This window comes from Octodon degus, unplaced genomic scaffold (assembly GCF_000260255.1).
Source record: "Octodon degus isolate 3935 unplaced genomic scaffold, OctDeg1.0 scaffold00152, whole genome shotgun sequence".
Lineage (NCBI taxonomy): Eukaryota > Metazoa > Chordata > Mammalia > Rodentia > Octodontidae > Octodon > Octodon degus.
In genome coordinates, this window is record NW_004524728.1 from 353,760 (window position 1) to 369,206 (window position 15,447).

The 15,447-nt window shown below is 37.5% G+C and overlaps 1 protein-coding gene across 1 annotated transcript in view; it reads right to left on the minus strand.

The window, feature by feature from the left end:
• Tox (thymocyte selection associated high mobility group box) overlaps positions 1-15,441 on the minus strand; it is a 356,660-nt gene extending 341,219 nt beyond the window's left edge. The window contains exon 1 of the mRNA XM_004642364.1: positions 15,285-15,441. Within this exon, the coding sequence (XP_004642421.1) occupies positions 15,285-15,386 (102 nt within the window). The 5' untranslated portion in view covers positions 15,387-15,441. The remainder of the gene's footprint in view (positions 1-15,284) is intronic.
• Positions 15,442-15,447: the final 6 nt, after the last annotated feature.

The following is a 15,447-nucleotide window of genomic DNA, read 5'->3' on the forward strand; positions in this document are numbered from 1 at the left end:
TTCTACCCCAATTCGTCCCAGTCCACCGTGCAATCAAGCAGCAGGATTTCCCTCCAACAGAGGCCTGATCTTTTTGCCAGGCTGTGTTCCTAGCTGTTCCTGGTTGTGCCACTTGTACCAGGGCTCCTTCTCCTACACTAGGTCCCAATCCACACCAGAGGCTTCACTTTCAGCTCAGGAAGTTTCTTCCCACCACATTCTAACAGAACCTGAAGTCACACATTTCCCCAGCCTTTTGCTATTGGAAAACTTTTTATTCATGAATAATTAGTGCTGATAAGGCTATCAGAGACTCAGAATTCTGTCATCCATTTCATCACCATTTTCACTCCTGTTAAGAGGGAGTAAGAGCCAAATTTAAATGTTTGATTATAGTTTAATTAATACATAGGACAAAAAGTATGCCTTCATCTCTGTTTCCTGGCTATAAAACTCTACATTAACATAAAGAGCTCTATTATGCTGTTGCTGCTGCTGCTGCTGCTGATGATGATGATGATGATGATGATGTTTGTTTATTTTTTGTTTTGGGGTTGGTGGCCTTTCTTCCTTTTTTCTTTTCTTTATTTGACTGGGTTTGGTCTTTGCTGTGGATGCCACCCAGGGCCTCCGCATACTAAGTATGGATTCTAGCACTGAGCCACATTCCAAGCTCCTGTTCTTCTCATTTTAAGTTTCCTCATGTCATTCTGAAAAGAAATGGGAGGTTCAACAAGTGGTTTATGAAATTAAAAGTAATTTTTCCTTTCCTTGATTGCCAATTTTTACTTTGTTTTATTTTGTTTTTGAGATAGGGTCTTGCTATGCAGCCCAGGATGGCCTTCAACTCATGACAATTTACCTGCCTCAGCCTCTGCAGTACCAGGATTACAGGTGTGGACTACAACCCATCTGGATGCCCAATTTTGAAGGCACTGGAAGCACTATCTCTTTCAGGAAGCAAGCGGTATCCCATTCCCATTCATTACTTCTCCCTCTCTATCCTCAGCAGATTGACTACAGATTTTTATTTCACATCAATTCTGCTGCAGCTGCACTATGGTTATTTTTACTCTGCTCTTGATTACTAAAGGGAGGCTAAGTGAGATCTTACTCATTTCCTTGTCTATCCCTGCCCCCTTCAAACTCAGCTTTCGCCTGCAGTTGGTGTTCAGTAAATGCTTTTCATTTCTAAAAATGAATTAAGTATGCCTTATAAATAGAGCCTAAATCCTATCAACAAGTGCATCCTAAATTTTAAAAAGTCTACTTGGGCTAACATATATAAATTTTATCCTTGTACGATACAAATATTTGTATGGGAGCTGCATTGAAGCTACATGAAAATAAAAAGTTACAATGGAAACAATGACACAGCCCTAAGTGAGTTACCCAAAATAGGAACTACTTTGATACTTTTACTGAAAATGTTCTCTGCTTGATAAAGTTCATTACCAGAACATCATCTTTAAGAGTGAAATGCATTCAACTGAGCACTTCCTTTCATTTTGTAAATATATTTTTCTTTGCCTGAGTTCTCAGTAGAATGTACAAAATAGTCTTCCCTAACATTAGAAAAAAAGCTGAATCATACAAAAAGCTGAATTTTAAAGATAAAATCAATTTCTCTTCTTTAACATTTTAAAGGTACATTGGTAACTTTGGACAGTAATTGTCCTGTACTGTGTACCTTATTGTGACTGGGGGTTCAGCTCATCAGTAGAATGCTTGCCTAGCAAGCTGGAGGCCCTGCCCTTGGCACCAAAAACAAAAAAATAAACCTCAACTAAGAAAGTTACAGAAAAAAGGCTGAATCATCACCTTGCAATCAGTTTTAAAATGTTTTAAAATGTGTTGAGGTAACATATTAGAGTACATGACAAAGTTAAGTCCCCCTGGACTGTCCTAAGGCTATAAAGTCACCATTTTTTCACCACTATCCTACCTATTATTATGGCTATATTTAAAATCATCCTAGCACTAATCTTTCCTTCACCTATTCAAAAAGGCATAAAAAGCAACTATGTGCTACATTTACAACCCAAGTGCTAAACTTTTGTATCACATCAAATGAAAAGTTATAAAGAGCAATTGTTATGAGTTTTCTTTTATATGAATAACTTCTTGATCGGTCTAGTGCTATTGCAGCCAATGTTACCTTACAAAGAAAGTTTTACTCCACTTTAAAAGACCATGTGTACTGAGCTTTATACCTGTCAGTAACATCAAAGGAATATGACCAACCACTACTGCAGCCTGGCAGGGAAATGATAAGCATGAAGACACTTTTGAATTTTCATCAGCCAAGGGGTCATTTTTCTAGGAATTAACATTCATGTATCAATGTCATTGATAATAAACACTGTATTCTTACTATTTTTACAAAAAATGCATATAAAATATGGACTTTCTCCCTCTCAGAAATGCTTTTCTTTTCCATGCCCACTTCCATGTCTTTAATACAGATTACAAGTTACAGGAAAAAATTGACCTCAGTACATTTTTCCACTGGCTTTTTTTTTTTTTTTTTTTTTTTTCTTTTCTTTTCAAAGTACTCTTTGGGGAGGGGTGAGAAAGACAAACACTTGGGATAGCAAGTGCCATAAGAAAAATATGTTCTGGCAGATTTTTCTCAACATGTAACTAAAAAAAAATTCTATCATCCAAGTATACTATAAGTTTAGAGAGTAAAAGAAAGAAATCTCTAAATAGAATTTTGTTCCACTTTCAAACTCTGAGGCTAAGGGAACACAAGTGTTTCACTTCAGAAATGAGTAACCGATGGCTCCAGTACACATACACCTTTCTCTTTTTGGAAAAGCTGCACATAAAAGAGCATTTTTGGCATGGCTGACCTGCAGAGATACGGAGCTAAGCAGAGCCATGAATTTACTCACTCTGATATGCACACATGATATGCAATTAAAATCTCCATTCACATTCCTGCTGGGTTGTCAATCATGAGGAAAGCCTTTTTGACAACATTCAGTGAAGCGTACCAACTAACTGCTCTGCAGGAACTTAAACAGTAACAGCTTTTCTTACTAGCAAGATTTTTTTTAACTAAGATTTTGTTCAGGTTCTAAGAAATCACTATACTCTGAATTTTGGGTTCTTTCTTTAAAAATGAGAATGTATCAAAAAGATTTTTGTCTGGCAAGCTATGAGACATCATACCTAGAAAACAAGATTTGCAAAACATTTTAACCTTTTCAGCAGGGGGAATCTTTTTAAATTGTTCCTTCCACTTTAGAACAATAATTTCATAAATAAGTTTGACAAAGAAATGTGTCATTTCTAAATCAGTCTGAAGTTTTTTCACTCCAATTTAAAAACTTTTAAATTATAGATTGAGAGTTTAAACTCATATGAAAAGTGACCAGTTTAGCAACCAATGAGAAAGTAACTCTTTAACCATGAGAAGAATATGTAGCATGTAAGAAATACTGCGTGTATCAAACTTTTCAATTTATGGAGCTCTATAGGAAATATTGTGTTCATAAATTCTTTCCAGATGAACTCAGAAGGTACTCTCTTCACAACTTAGTTTCTGTTGAACATCTAATCAAAGACTGTGCCCTTCCTAATAGTGTATTAGTGTGCTTTAAAGCCATAAATCCATAAAACAGGGTCCAATAAAATTGAATACAGGATGCTTGCTAATCTGCTGCTGTGTCTGTTTTCAGCAACTAACCTTGGATTACAAAATTGAAACAAGTTAATGCTATCAGATATGGAAGTATTTGTCTTTTTACTTATCATGCTCTGTAACTGAGAGAGCAGATGCATCCTGACCATTAACAGTCATGACAAATTGCCTTGCTAATGAACGTTACACACTGAAAGTGCCATAACTGATTAAACTACAATTTCCCACTACCAGAGAGGGAGAGAGTTGGGGACTCCAGCAGTGGGTGACTCTGATTTTCTGCCAACATCCCTTCAGGGCATAGTGCGATATTTAGAAAAACATTCTCAATTCCATAAGAACATATTCTGAAAGCCTGTGTGTATACAACAGGTTTTTAAAACACATTAGATAAAACAGCTTAGTTGTAGTTGATGAGCCATGAAAAATAGTTGTGCCTTAACTATTTGTACCCTTGCAAATATATGTTAAAAATATTCTCTCACGTGGGTTTTTCTCTCTTTTCTTTTTCCTTACCTTTCCCCACCCCCAAACATTGCGTGTGCTTTGCATTTCACATAAAAATCTTTTTTTTGTCAGTTCCTTTGTTGGTGCAAAATTGGCAGCAGTTCAAATTCAAAGTATTCCTATTCATTTACTGACCAATGTCATTGTAGTTCACATCAGCTAGAGAGCTAAGCTCTAAAAAAACATAAAAGACTTGCTTCACCACTGACGAATAATGTGTACATTTTTACAGAGCTTAAACCTTAATGCTTTCCCTGAAACTAACAATACAGTATATCTTATCATTCCTTTTTCACAAGCAGGCAGCTGCTGAAACGCTTGCCACTTCAAAATATCAATTGCTTGCCAGAGTTGTCCTCAACATACCCTGTCAAACTCATGTACATTGTGCAATGAAAATGGTGCAGGGCTGAAAGCTAGAAATTGTGTCAAATTCTGCTGTACGGGTATGATGTGCAAAGAACAATGTATGACAACCGTAGAGACTACAAACAATGGCACTGGAGCCAGGAACTTCATAGATCACAACTGTGCCTGTACATATTTTATTGTAGGCATTATATATTTAAAGCATGACAAATGTACCATTGTACATTATGTGCTGCACACATAGAAGCTCCTCCCACTAGTTTGCCTTTTGCATTTCTCTTGATGGGAACATAGTTGAGTTTTATTTTTTTCTCCTTGTAAAATATTTAAGGTTCCAAATCATAAAGGAAACCACACACACACACACACACACACACACACACACACACACATCATACACACAGGGTTATCAGAATGAGTAACAGAAAACAGAAGGCAATAATACAAGATGAAAAAATGAGATCTTGTTCATATAATATTTTGGCTTCTCACTAAGGATGCAAAAGAATGGATTATCTTAGATAAACAGTAACTGAGGATATGAAGACAACTACACTATCACTATGGCATAAATTGCTGTCTACCTAGTTTTAATGCAGATAAGTACTGGCTTATTGATTTGCATGAGTTTTAAGCAAAATGGAAATCCCACATGAATATGTTCTTTGTGTGCAGAAAATATGGCTTAAAAAGCTTTTATTATTATTGCTTTCCTATGCCAAAAGAACAATTAAGAAAATAATATTTTACTATTGTATCACATCTATAAACTAAGGCTGAATAATTTCTTTTTACATTTTAAATATCCCTTCCCATTTCTCAGTTCCCTCTGTGTACTTGAAATGATTCTGGGTACTTAAAAGTTGTTCGGCTACTAAACATCTCCTTAAATAACATGCAAAATTGAAAAATAATCTCACTTTGGTACACACTTCCTTAATTATAAAGGGGATCAGGCTATAATAATACAACTAACTCAGTGAATAACTGTGGAGATGGAAACATGTTTATGAGAAAAGCTTAGTATGAATATATATTAATCTCTTCTATGACCTAGCTTAGGTTACAAAACCTTTATCACACAAGTAGCTTGGAGTGGAATTAACTGACTAAGGCTAAGGAACATGAATAGATATGCTGGGAAGGTATTAATAAATATTTGGGAAAGAGAATAGATAGTTCAGGTGCTTAGGGGTGCTGACCTTTGCTGTGTTGATTAGGGGACAATGATGCATTATTAACACACAGCAGCAGCTGTACCTGAACTGCTGCCATGATGATAACAGCCTTTTATGGCCAGCAGGGGAGTGAGGGAGGAGGCCTTTATTAACCACTAGACATGATTAGCACATTATGTGAACTTTAGTAGGCAAATTATCTCTTATTGAAATATAATGTTGGTTGTAACTAATTGTAAACATGATTTTAAAAACTCAGTGAAAACTCCAGTGTTTTACTACCATTCAGCTTGTTATTGGCTGGTGATAGATGAAAACATGTTCCACTGTGGGACATATTTCTAAGAGCTGAATCTCAAAAGGCAGAGTGTGTCACTGTACTATGACTTTCAAATTATGTAGAATTAGCAGTTCAGTGATACAGCATGCATGCAAACTTTCTCTTCCTAATTAAGTAAAACTGTTCATGAACTAGAAAATCTACTTTGAAGTTTTTCTTCCTTTTTATTTCTTTAAGTAGTTCTTAAAAGATTACTTATGCAGTAAATTTTTGAGAATTACCTTGGAAAATAACAGCATAATTTATTTCAAAAGCTTAATTTTGGGAGAGGAAAGATTATCCCATTAGCCTTAGTAACTGAACATAGCTCTGAGAGTCCATTATGAACAATCTTTTATGCCCTAGCAGAAAGTCATTAACATAAAATAAATCATTAGCTTTGATATTAAGTTTCTACTATCTGCAGGTTTCTGTGATTAATGTTCATGACTGCATCTGCCAGATGATAAAATATACTTTTTGTTGAAAGGTTATCCTGCCGCTTTATTAGTAGCATTTCTCTTTATATAATTGTGAATGGAATTTTAGGTGGAGGGTATTTACTGCAAAGCAACAAAGTAGCTTTTCCAGTCATAGGAAGACACCAATGCATATAAAATTTTAGCCATCATTTTAAATTAACCATTACATTGAGTGAAAGACAAGGAAATCAGGCAATGCACAATACTCTTTCAAGGTAATTGGGCTTTCTTTAGAGCCAGTTGGTGCATCTGTTAATCACGCACACTACACTGTGAATCTCTAATCCATGTACCCCAGAAAGGTACAGGGAAGAGTCTTGCTTCCCTGAAGTGAGGGACTCAAAGAGCACACTTTCATCTTCTGCAGTTTTTCTCAACTTTTATCTTCTTTCAGTGTAAAATAGGCAACCACCCCATAAACATCATCTCCTTCATTATCATCTCTCCCCTTTAGATGTGCAGACTGTGAACATGGGAAAAGAAAAAGGCTTGGGGTGGGGGCTGGGCTTATCAATATCTAAGGAAGGTGGATTATAGAATGTACATACATATGCTCCACTTTCCCTACATGCTCCTTTGACCCTGTAGAAATGTTATCTGTTTTACTCCCTTCCTGTAAAAAATCAGTAGTTGCAACTTTTGAGAATACTTTTATTCTACAAGGGTAACAGAAATAGGCCGAGGTACAGTATTCTGCTAACGCCTACCATTCTTTGAATTTTTGAACTTATTTTATTATAGGCTTGCAAAATAATCTAGTTGACTCCTTAATTTTCATAAGGCTTCACTGATACAAATGTATATTATTTTGTCTCCTGTATACATGGACAATTATGACACAGATGGATTAAAAGTTTTAGCATCAGAACTTTTACCAGACACAGAGCAAAGTTGGGTTTCTCAAGAGAACAGGGAACAAAACCTCAGGGAATTATATTTTCTCTTTGGTAGGCTTATGCTACCCAGAGAGTAAATCAACATAGATTTAAGGGAACTCAGATTTTATCTCAAATCTTCAACAGAAAAAAAAAATTTTCTTGAAAAAGGCTTAGGATTTTCATCCATAAGACTTAGTTCTTTATTCTTATTAGGTTATGACAAGTTCAATTACAGCCCTGGCATGCAAGATGCATCTATTCATGTGAAACATGGCTAAATATCCTAAAAAGGAAGGCCCCTGAGTATTCTTAGCAGTCATGATAATTTTCTGTTACTGCTGTTACACACAGTGATGGAGCCTATTACTGAGTATGACCTGTCAAGTATTCATGGCCAGACACAGACCATGAACATGAGACCTTCATATACCTATACACATATGTACATATATTTTCACACATGCGTAAGCATGCATGCATGCATCAACACACACACACACACACACACACACACACACACACACACACAATTTCTCCAGTTATGCAATTCTGATAGTAGCATGTAAGACTTCAAAAGGCATTTCATGTAGAAGTTGATGTCATTACTGGTATGCATAAGATACAAAGAACTTGTAAATCTGTATGTTAACTCAAAATATCCTCTTAGCCACTGCAAAGCTTCTTATCAACTAACTATGACCTCTACTGAATGAGGCATCCTTTCAAAAGTCTCACCAAAAGACACATCCTAATAATAAATAAAAAAACAATAAACACTTGGTCAAAGCAGAACTATTTTAAAAATTCCTATGTGAAAAATTGACAAAGAGAAAGTATAAGTAGCGCTACTGGTTTCATGGCCTCTGGTAGTGTAAGTTCATATGAATGAGGAGTTTTCCATAAGTAAAATGAAATCTGAAGCTAGTTTTAAAAATTAACCTCAAACTTTTTCATCAAGTAAAGGCATTTGCTATCAATCAAACTAAAGAGGTTTGGGCAACTACTGCTAACTCCTGCCATGAAAAACAAGAGGTTTATTTCCCATATGATCCTCTCTCTAGCATGTCCTGCTGCACCAGCATCATCCAGGCACAGAGCGGTAGGACACTCTCATTTTCAGCATGAATCCTATATATAGTCAGAAACATGCTATACATTAGGAAAAGCTCATTCAGATTAATGTGAATTCCATGTCTCAAAGTACTATGGAAGAACCATGATAATTAACAGTCTGCTGGCACTTCCATTATAAACATTTCTAAGCAGTTTGTAACCCAACTGTTTTTAATGAGAAATTGTTCTTTGGGATAGAACTTGGCATAGAGGCCATAAGACAATAATTCTCACATTCATTAGAACAGATGTAAGCTCTATCATTTTGGCACTCTGGATTCCTAGTAGACATTCCATTGGATACAAATCACCATCAACAAAGGAATCAGTGGGGAGTGCTTCTGAAATGTATACAATCAAAGAACAAGACCAATGGAAAATATATTAATAACTTTGGGGCTGGTGAGATAGCTCAGCAGACTAAGCACCTGCTTAGGCAAGCACAGGGACCAGGGTTGGATCCCCGGCACCAAAAACTATGCCAGCCCTGCCGCCAAGTGGGCTGAGTCAGTACTGAGTCTGAGCATGGTAGTGCATGCCTGTAATCCCAGAGTGTGTAGGCTGAAAATAGGAGGATCACTACAAGTTGGAGCTATATAGTGAGACCCTCTACCAAATACATAAAAAAGTTTTTTTGAAGTGAAAATAAATCAAAGAAAAATGGTATCCTTAAAGTTGGTAAAATTCATACCTCATGTCAACAGTTAGTTTAAATAAATAAAGAACATTTATGCATTTTGATACTTCAGATGGAAGCTTTTTGCAAGTAAGAACTACAATTAGGATCATCAGAATCACTGTACTAATTTACTATAGTGTATTATAATCTTCTCCTAAAGGTATAAATTTTAAATTGGAGCATTTGGATGAAAGCAGTATGAACTTTATTCTAAACACAGATGATATTTTCACACTGTAACTGCTAATAATATTTAATCAATTAATGATAACTATATTTCACTTTTATTTAGACATGAAATAAACTTCATACCTTATGATTTCTGGGAAATTTAAAAATTCACATTCAAATTACTAAAATGTAAGTTGATAACTGATCTAAATTTGCCAAATTCAATACATTCTGTATGGCTAATTCTTCCTATTTCAATTATCTATGCATGTTTCTGATGAGACCATATAAGTATTCTAGTCCACTAGTTCTCGATATGTATAATCCACCTAATTAAAGACCAGAGACCCATTGTTTTGGGGTCCAAAGTTTTCCTACTAAGGCTTACTTCATGGTATTCATCCATAAACTCTAATTACATTGCATAAAATTGAGGCAATGCAGTGGAAAGCGGACTAGGATAGCTTAGAAATATCAGCTGTGGCTATTTTTTTCTTTCAGCACTGTATCCAGCTCTTCTTAGTCCTATTATTGTTTGACTCATTTCCATTCATTCAGATGGGACAAGGGAAAGAAAAGCAGTATAATCTAGGCTTTCAAAACATGGACATGAATCTCTGGGTTGATGTATTTCAATTAACCAGAAAATAGAGGTAGGATAGTAGAGGAAGAAGGGCTATGTTGACAAGATGGTGATGATGATGACAGCAAACAGGAAACAGGGCAAGGCAGCCCAGACAGCTGCAGTGGTGCATCACAGGGCTGAACAGGAGAAGAGCTCTTATTGGAAACTGCAGCCTCCTGGGCTCACACCAAGACTGAAGAAGAGGACAGCAATGTGAAGGTTTTCCCTCCAGTAGAAGAAGATGGGGAGGGGCTGTGGAGGCAGAAGGTGAGAACATCAGGCAACTAGGGAGACCTGCCAAAAGCAGGCTTCACTCAGGGAAACACCAGTAACCATTATTTGAAAGTATACCCAATATCTTTTCAACTTTCTAGTGTCCTAGCAAAGGATTAGGAAGCATTGAAATAAATCATCCTTCACAGCTAGAAAGCTGTCCCTACCCTAGCTTCCTAGGTTTTTCTTCCTTGAACTGAATCTATCACACATACCCCTATGTGCAGATGCGTACACACACACACACACACACACACACACACACACACACACACTCACACACTAGTATTACCATGAGACATAGCCCATACATCAAAATCAGTGCCAAAAATCAGTTTGTTACTCTCAAAGTCACCATTAAACTTGGGAATTTCCATATTTTCCTGTTCTTAATTCCTTTGCAAACACACCATAAAAAATTATGCCTTCATTATTTAAATATTACTTTATTATATATATAATCAAAATTTTCCTTAAAATTATTACTCAATAATGTCTAAAATATATAGAAAATTTTTAGAATACTAAATCGCATATGCTATATTAAAAATAACATCAGAGCTTTTTAAACCTCATAACTATACATTTTCTGTAGACATTTATAAACAGAATTTGTGACACTGAATTATTCACATTTGAAGGTTTTGATATAATATAGATATATTTGAAGTTTTTGTGTAATATTTGATTTATAGCCAAAACCATATGATTTCTTGGTTTATGATGTTTCTTACCTATAGATTCATTTAAAACATATTTAATGACCTCAATACTTGTGGCAGCTAATAAAACTCCTAAGGGAATTATACAAATGAAGTATGAAGTATCAAATATGAATTTACCAAAGTCCTACAAGTTATGAATTTGGATGGAGAAATAACCAAGTATGATGTTCTAAATTGCCTATAACTTTCCCCTTCCTCCATACCCCTCCTCCATCCATCATCTTTTCTTACATGATTAATCAAAATAGGAATAGTGACTCTTAATGTGCGTGCAATCCTGTATTTTATATATGTTTTGCCATTTTGAAGTACAGTACATAATACACTCTAAATAGAAAAGTTCAAAAATTTTACAGATTTTGATCAATCTTTTCTCAAAAGTTATCATGTCAAGTTTCTGCCCTGATATTTTCAAGCACAGTTCATCACAAATGTGTCCTTCTTCCTGTATTTACAAGGAAAGAAAATATACTGTCTTTTTCTCACCACAATAGAAAAGCCCAATATTCTAAATACCCCCTGTGCTTTTACTCTGTATATTACTGGTATTAAGCATGGGCATGTATTTTGGCCTTCCTTGTTTCTAAATCACCCAAAGAAAGATTCAAAGCATGATTCCACAAAAGTACCCATTGAGAACAGTGAAGCCCATTATTTCCCCTCCCACTGCTGGCCAAGGTCAGCATGCCTATCATTAGCCATGGCATAACATAATTGTATTACTACTCCTCATGTGGGTAGATATTAAGCAATAACTGCACACATCTCATCACTGTAAAAATGAAAAAGTGCCATATTTCATCCTATTTTAGCATAAAAATCAGTGCAAATAATCTTTAGAAATGACATTGCACTAAGAAACTGAAAGGAACTGTTATTACTCTTAAAGAATATATCTAAGCTGAGAATTTGACATCTTCAACTAGAAAAAATAGGACTATATTTTACTCCCTAACTACAATTGTGAGCTCATTTAATCCAATCTCTTTTGGTAGCTTTCAGTTCAATTAAGGGATACAGCATTACTTAAAATAGTCTAATTAGATGTAACTCGGCTCTGGTACCCATCTTCCAATGTCTGTGATATAATAATGCTTTCAAGTTGCAAAAAGGGAATAGTGTTCCCTCCATCCTGCATGTCTGGGCATTCTCCGAGCTACACTGCTGTTCAAGGACCGATGTATCTAGCAACATCCCAGACAGCGGTTCCGGGCATTTGTGTAACTAATACACTTGCCATAGCCAGTGCCACTTGCATTGGCATCACAATGGACTACATGAAAATGAAGGCCAGTATGCACAGTGGATCTGACGTGTTCATAACATTATGTGGTCTTATTGAACTGTTTCCCAAACTGCCTGCTAGAGAGTTTGTTAACTGCAAATGTAAGTGGTGATTTGGCAACCTATGCTCAGCAGCACTGAAAAGTGTCCACGGAGTAAAACAATCACAATTTAGTTAAGGAAAACTGCAGGAAGAGGATATTCATTTTCTCCATTAGGTTCTCTTCTGACATGGAAAAAATGTCATTGCAGAAACTACAGTTACAGTTTCATGGCACTAAAGCTCAGAAGGATACTAGTTCCTCTGGGATTTAGCATAATAACTTTAAATAGTGAGCTGTTGACAGGTTTAAAATAAAGGTAAGTAGTAATTTATGATCTTATCACCCTTTGAAAACAATCTGACAAAGTGACTGTTATTTGTAATAAAGTACATATTTCTTATACCTCAGAAGAAGAGGTTTACTTTACAGTCCTGTCACTATTGGGAGGTCTGCTTCAACTTTTTTTTTTTTAATAAAGGTAGATACAATTTTCTTTCTTTACCTCTTCCAAACTAGTTTCTTCCATATTTCAGCAAATCCACTTCATTCATTACAAAAAATGAATGCCATCTTACTAAATTCCAACTCAAATGGTACAGCTGGACAGATACTATACACCAATGTAATCTCAACAGAGTAGAAAGCTCAACTGCCTGGGCTTTGCAGGGCCTTCAAACATACTCAGTACATTTAATATAATCAGGGATCAGTGACAAATGTATTTGATGGACTGCTACACAAGGATGGGCAGGAGCAGGCGTCCCTGGAGAAACATTTCCATGAAGTCTTTTCCTGCTATTAGAAACATGTCTTATGACTCTGCATTTTTAAAAATCCATTATTCCCTGGGTAAGTTAAATAGAAGACTTGCCACTAGTCTATAGAAAGGGTACCTAATTTGCATCTAAAAAGAACAGTTTGCTTCTTATACACAGAGTGACTTAAAAAGAACTTCAATAAGCTGGTAAAGAAATACCAAAGACTTTCAAAATTAATTCATTCAGTTCACAGCATAACCCACTAAAATTATTTAAAGCATTTAATTGGAAAATGATTTAATATATTGAAGTAATTCCTGATTTTCCAAAGCATTTAACTTCTGAATTAAATCTGACCCTACTATGGCAAGAATGGTGAATGAAATGTGTATCCCAGTCATTACCTTCTTTTTGAAGCCTAAAATCACTGATAAATTTAATAAGATTTGTCCAGTTTCATTGCCAAAATGATTCTGATCTTTTTGTTCCAGTAATGACTGTGGAATATGTCATTAATCACTAAAAGAGAGCTGCCACTTTATTATTTTTTATTAGCAGTGTTTTTTGTCAGAAGCAAAATAAAAGGTAAACACAATACTTCCATTTAAAGACAAAACATTTCAGACTAAAATAATTATTAACAGTAAACAATGAAACTTCATCACACAAACTTCTCTGCCTTTGCCAAAGTTCCCAGTACCTTTCAACTTGCCCTTAGCTAAGGGCTGCCAGTGTAAAAAGCCTTTCTGCCTTGCCAAAGATAGACTCTGCTCTTTTCTAACTTTCCTGAACACCATGGGGACCATGAAGTGAGGCTTACACTGTACACAGCATCGAAGAGTTTCTACAGACGTGATGTCTGCAGTTCACTCACAACCGTGTGCCTGTGTGCGTGTGTGTGTGTGTGTGTGTGTGTGTGTGTGTGTGTGTGTTTCTCAGTTAACCAGATCAGCAACTGCAAGTCGTTTGCGCTGTGGAGACCAGGAGCTGAGGATGCAGCCAGCTAAGCACCTCTGTATCACTTTAAAAAGCTGTTTGGTGAGGACTCTTATCAAGCAAATGGGAGTCCCAAGGACGTTTCCCTGGAATTCACCAAGGCATCGACGTGCTAGTGCCTGTGGGGGTTATAAGAATCTGGAAGTCTATCACCAACACACAGCTGTGCGTCTCTTAAAAGCCCTCCCCGCATTTCAGACAACTGAATTCTCCCGGCCAACTGTCATCTGGTGGGATTGCCAGACACGTCCAACAAGCCCAAGGTAGGACAGCAGTGCCTTGCTCTGTTCTCAGGGATGATCCCTGCTAGCTCTACCACCCAAAGCGTTCTAGAAACCTAGAGAGTAGCCCTTTCTCTAAGCATCTATCTCCGAAGCACCCCCAGTAGTGCCCCCACTCAGTGCCCAGCCTTCCTTTGGCCCTCAACGCCTCTGCAAAAGGATCAGTAGTCTATGTGAGTACAGTCCAGCCCAACTTGAGTCCGGTGCTGAATGCAGGTGCTTTGGACTTGAATGCGCCACAGTAGTCCTGTTTCCAACAATTTAGTAATTTCCACGAGCAACCCCCGCAAACACACACAAACAAACGGGAGCTGTTCCCCAAATCAAGATTCCGCTAACCCTCCGAGCCCTGGCCTGCGCCAGGGACTGCCAGAAGCGGAGTGGAAAACCAGGAGTTGTGGAACAATTTTCATGGGGGTGGAGGGCGGGAGCGCCTCCGTGTTCCTGTACCCCGATTCCAGGCTGCTCCTCTGGCAACTAATCTTGGGCGGGGAAGGATGCCACGAGCCCCTGCTACCCAAGAAAAGGAGGGAGGGAGAAGAAGGAACTAGGAAATAAGCTCAATTCTCTTTGCCTCTGTTCCGGACCCCAGACACACCCCCAAAGTGTTCCCTGGCTTTCTCTCTCTCTCTCTCTCTCTCTCTCTCTCTCTCTCTCTCTCTCTCTCTCTCTCTCTCTCTCTTTAACGCCCCCCGGCAAATCTAGGCAGGTATCCTTAGTCTCGAGCAGTAGTAAGAAAGAATCCGAGCAAATCGTATCACTTTCCGCACAACCGCGGTGTATGGCAAGACCCCGAGCTGCTCCACAAAATCTGCTACCCCAGCGCACGCAGGGCTGCAGCGGACTTCGAGCCGCGCGCCCGGGACCGGCCTCCACGGAACCGGAACCGGCCGGGTCTGCCAAGCTGCCCCGCCGCCGCCCCGCTCCCGGATCACGCAGCCAGAACACGGTGGAAACAAAAGCAGAGCGTTCACCTTGTTGCAATAGTAGGGGTCCAGGCAGGGAGAAGGTCCCAGACAGGGAGCGTCGGGCGCAGCGGCGGGCTGGGCTGGAGGTGGATAAAATCTTACGTCCATTTCACTCACATCAAGCAACTCCTTTCCTATTCCCTTATATTTTTCTTTAAAAAAAAAAAAA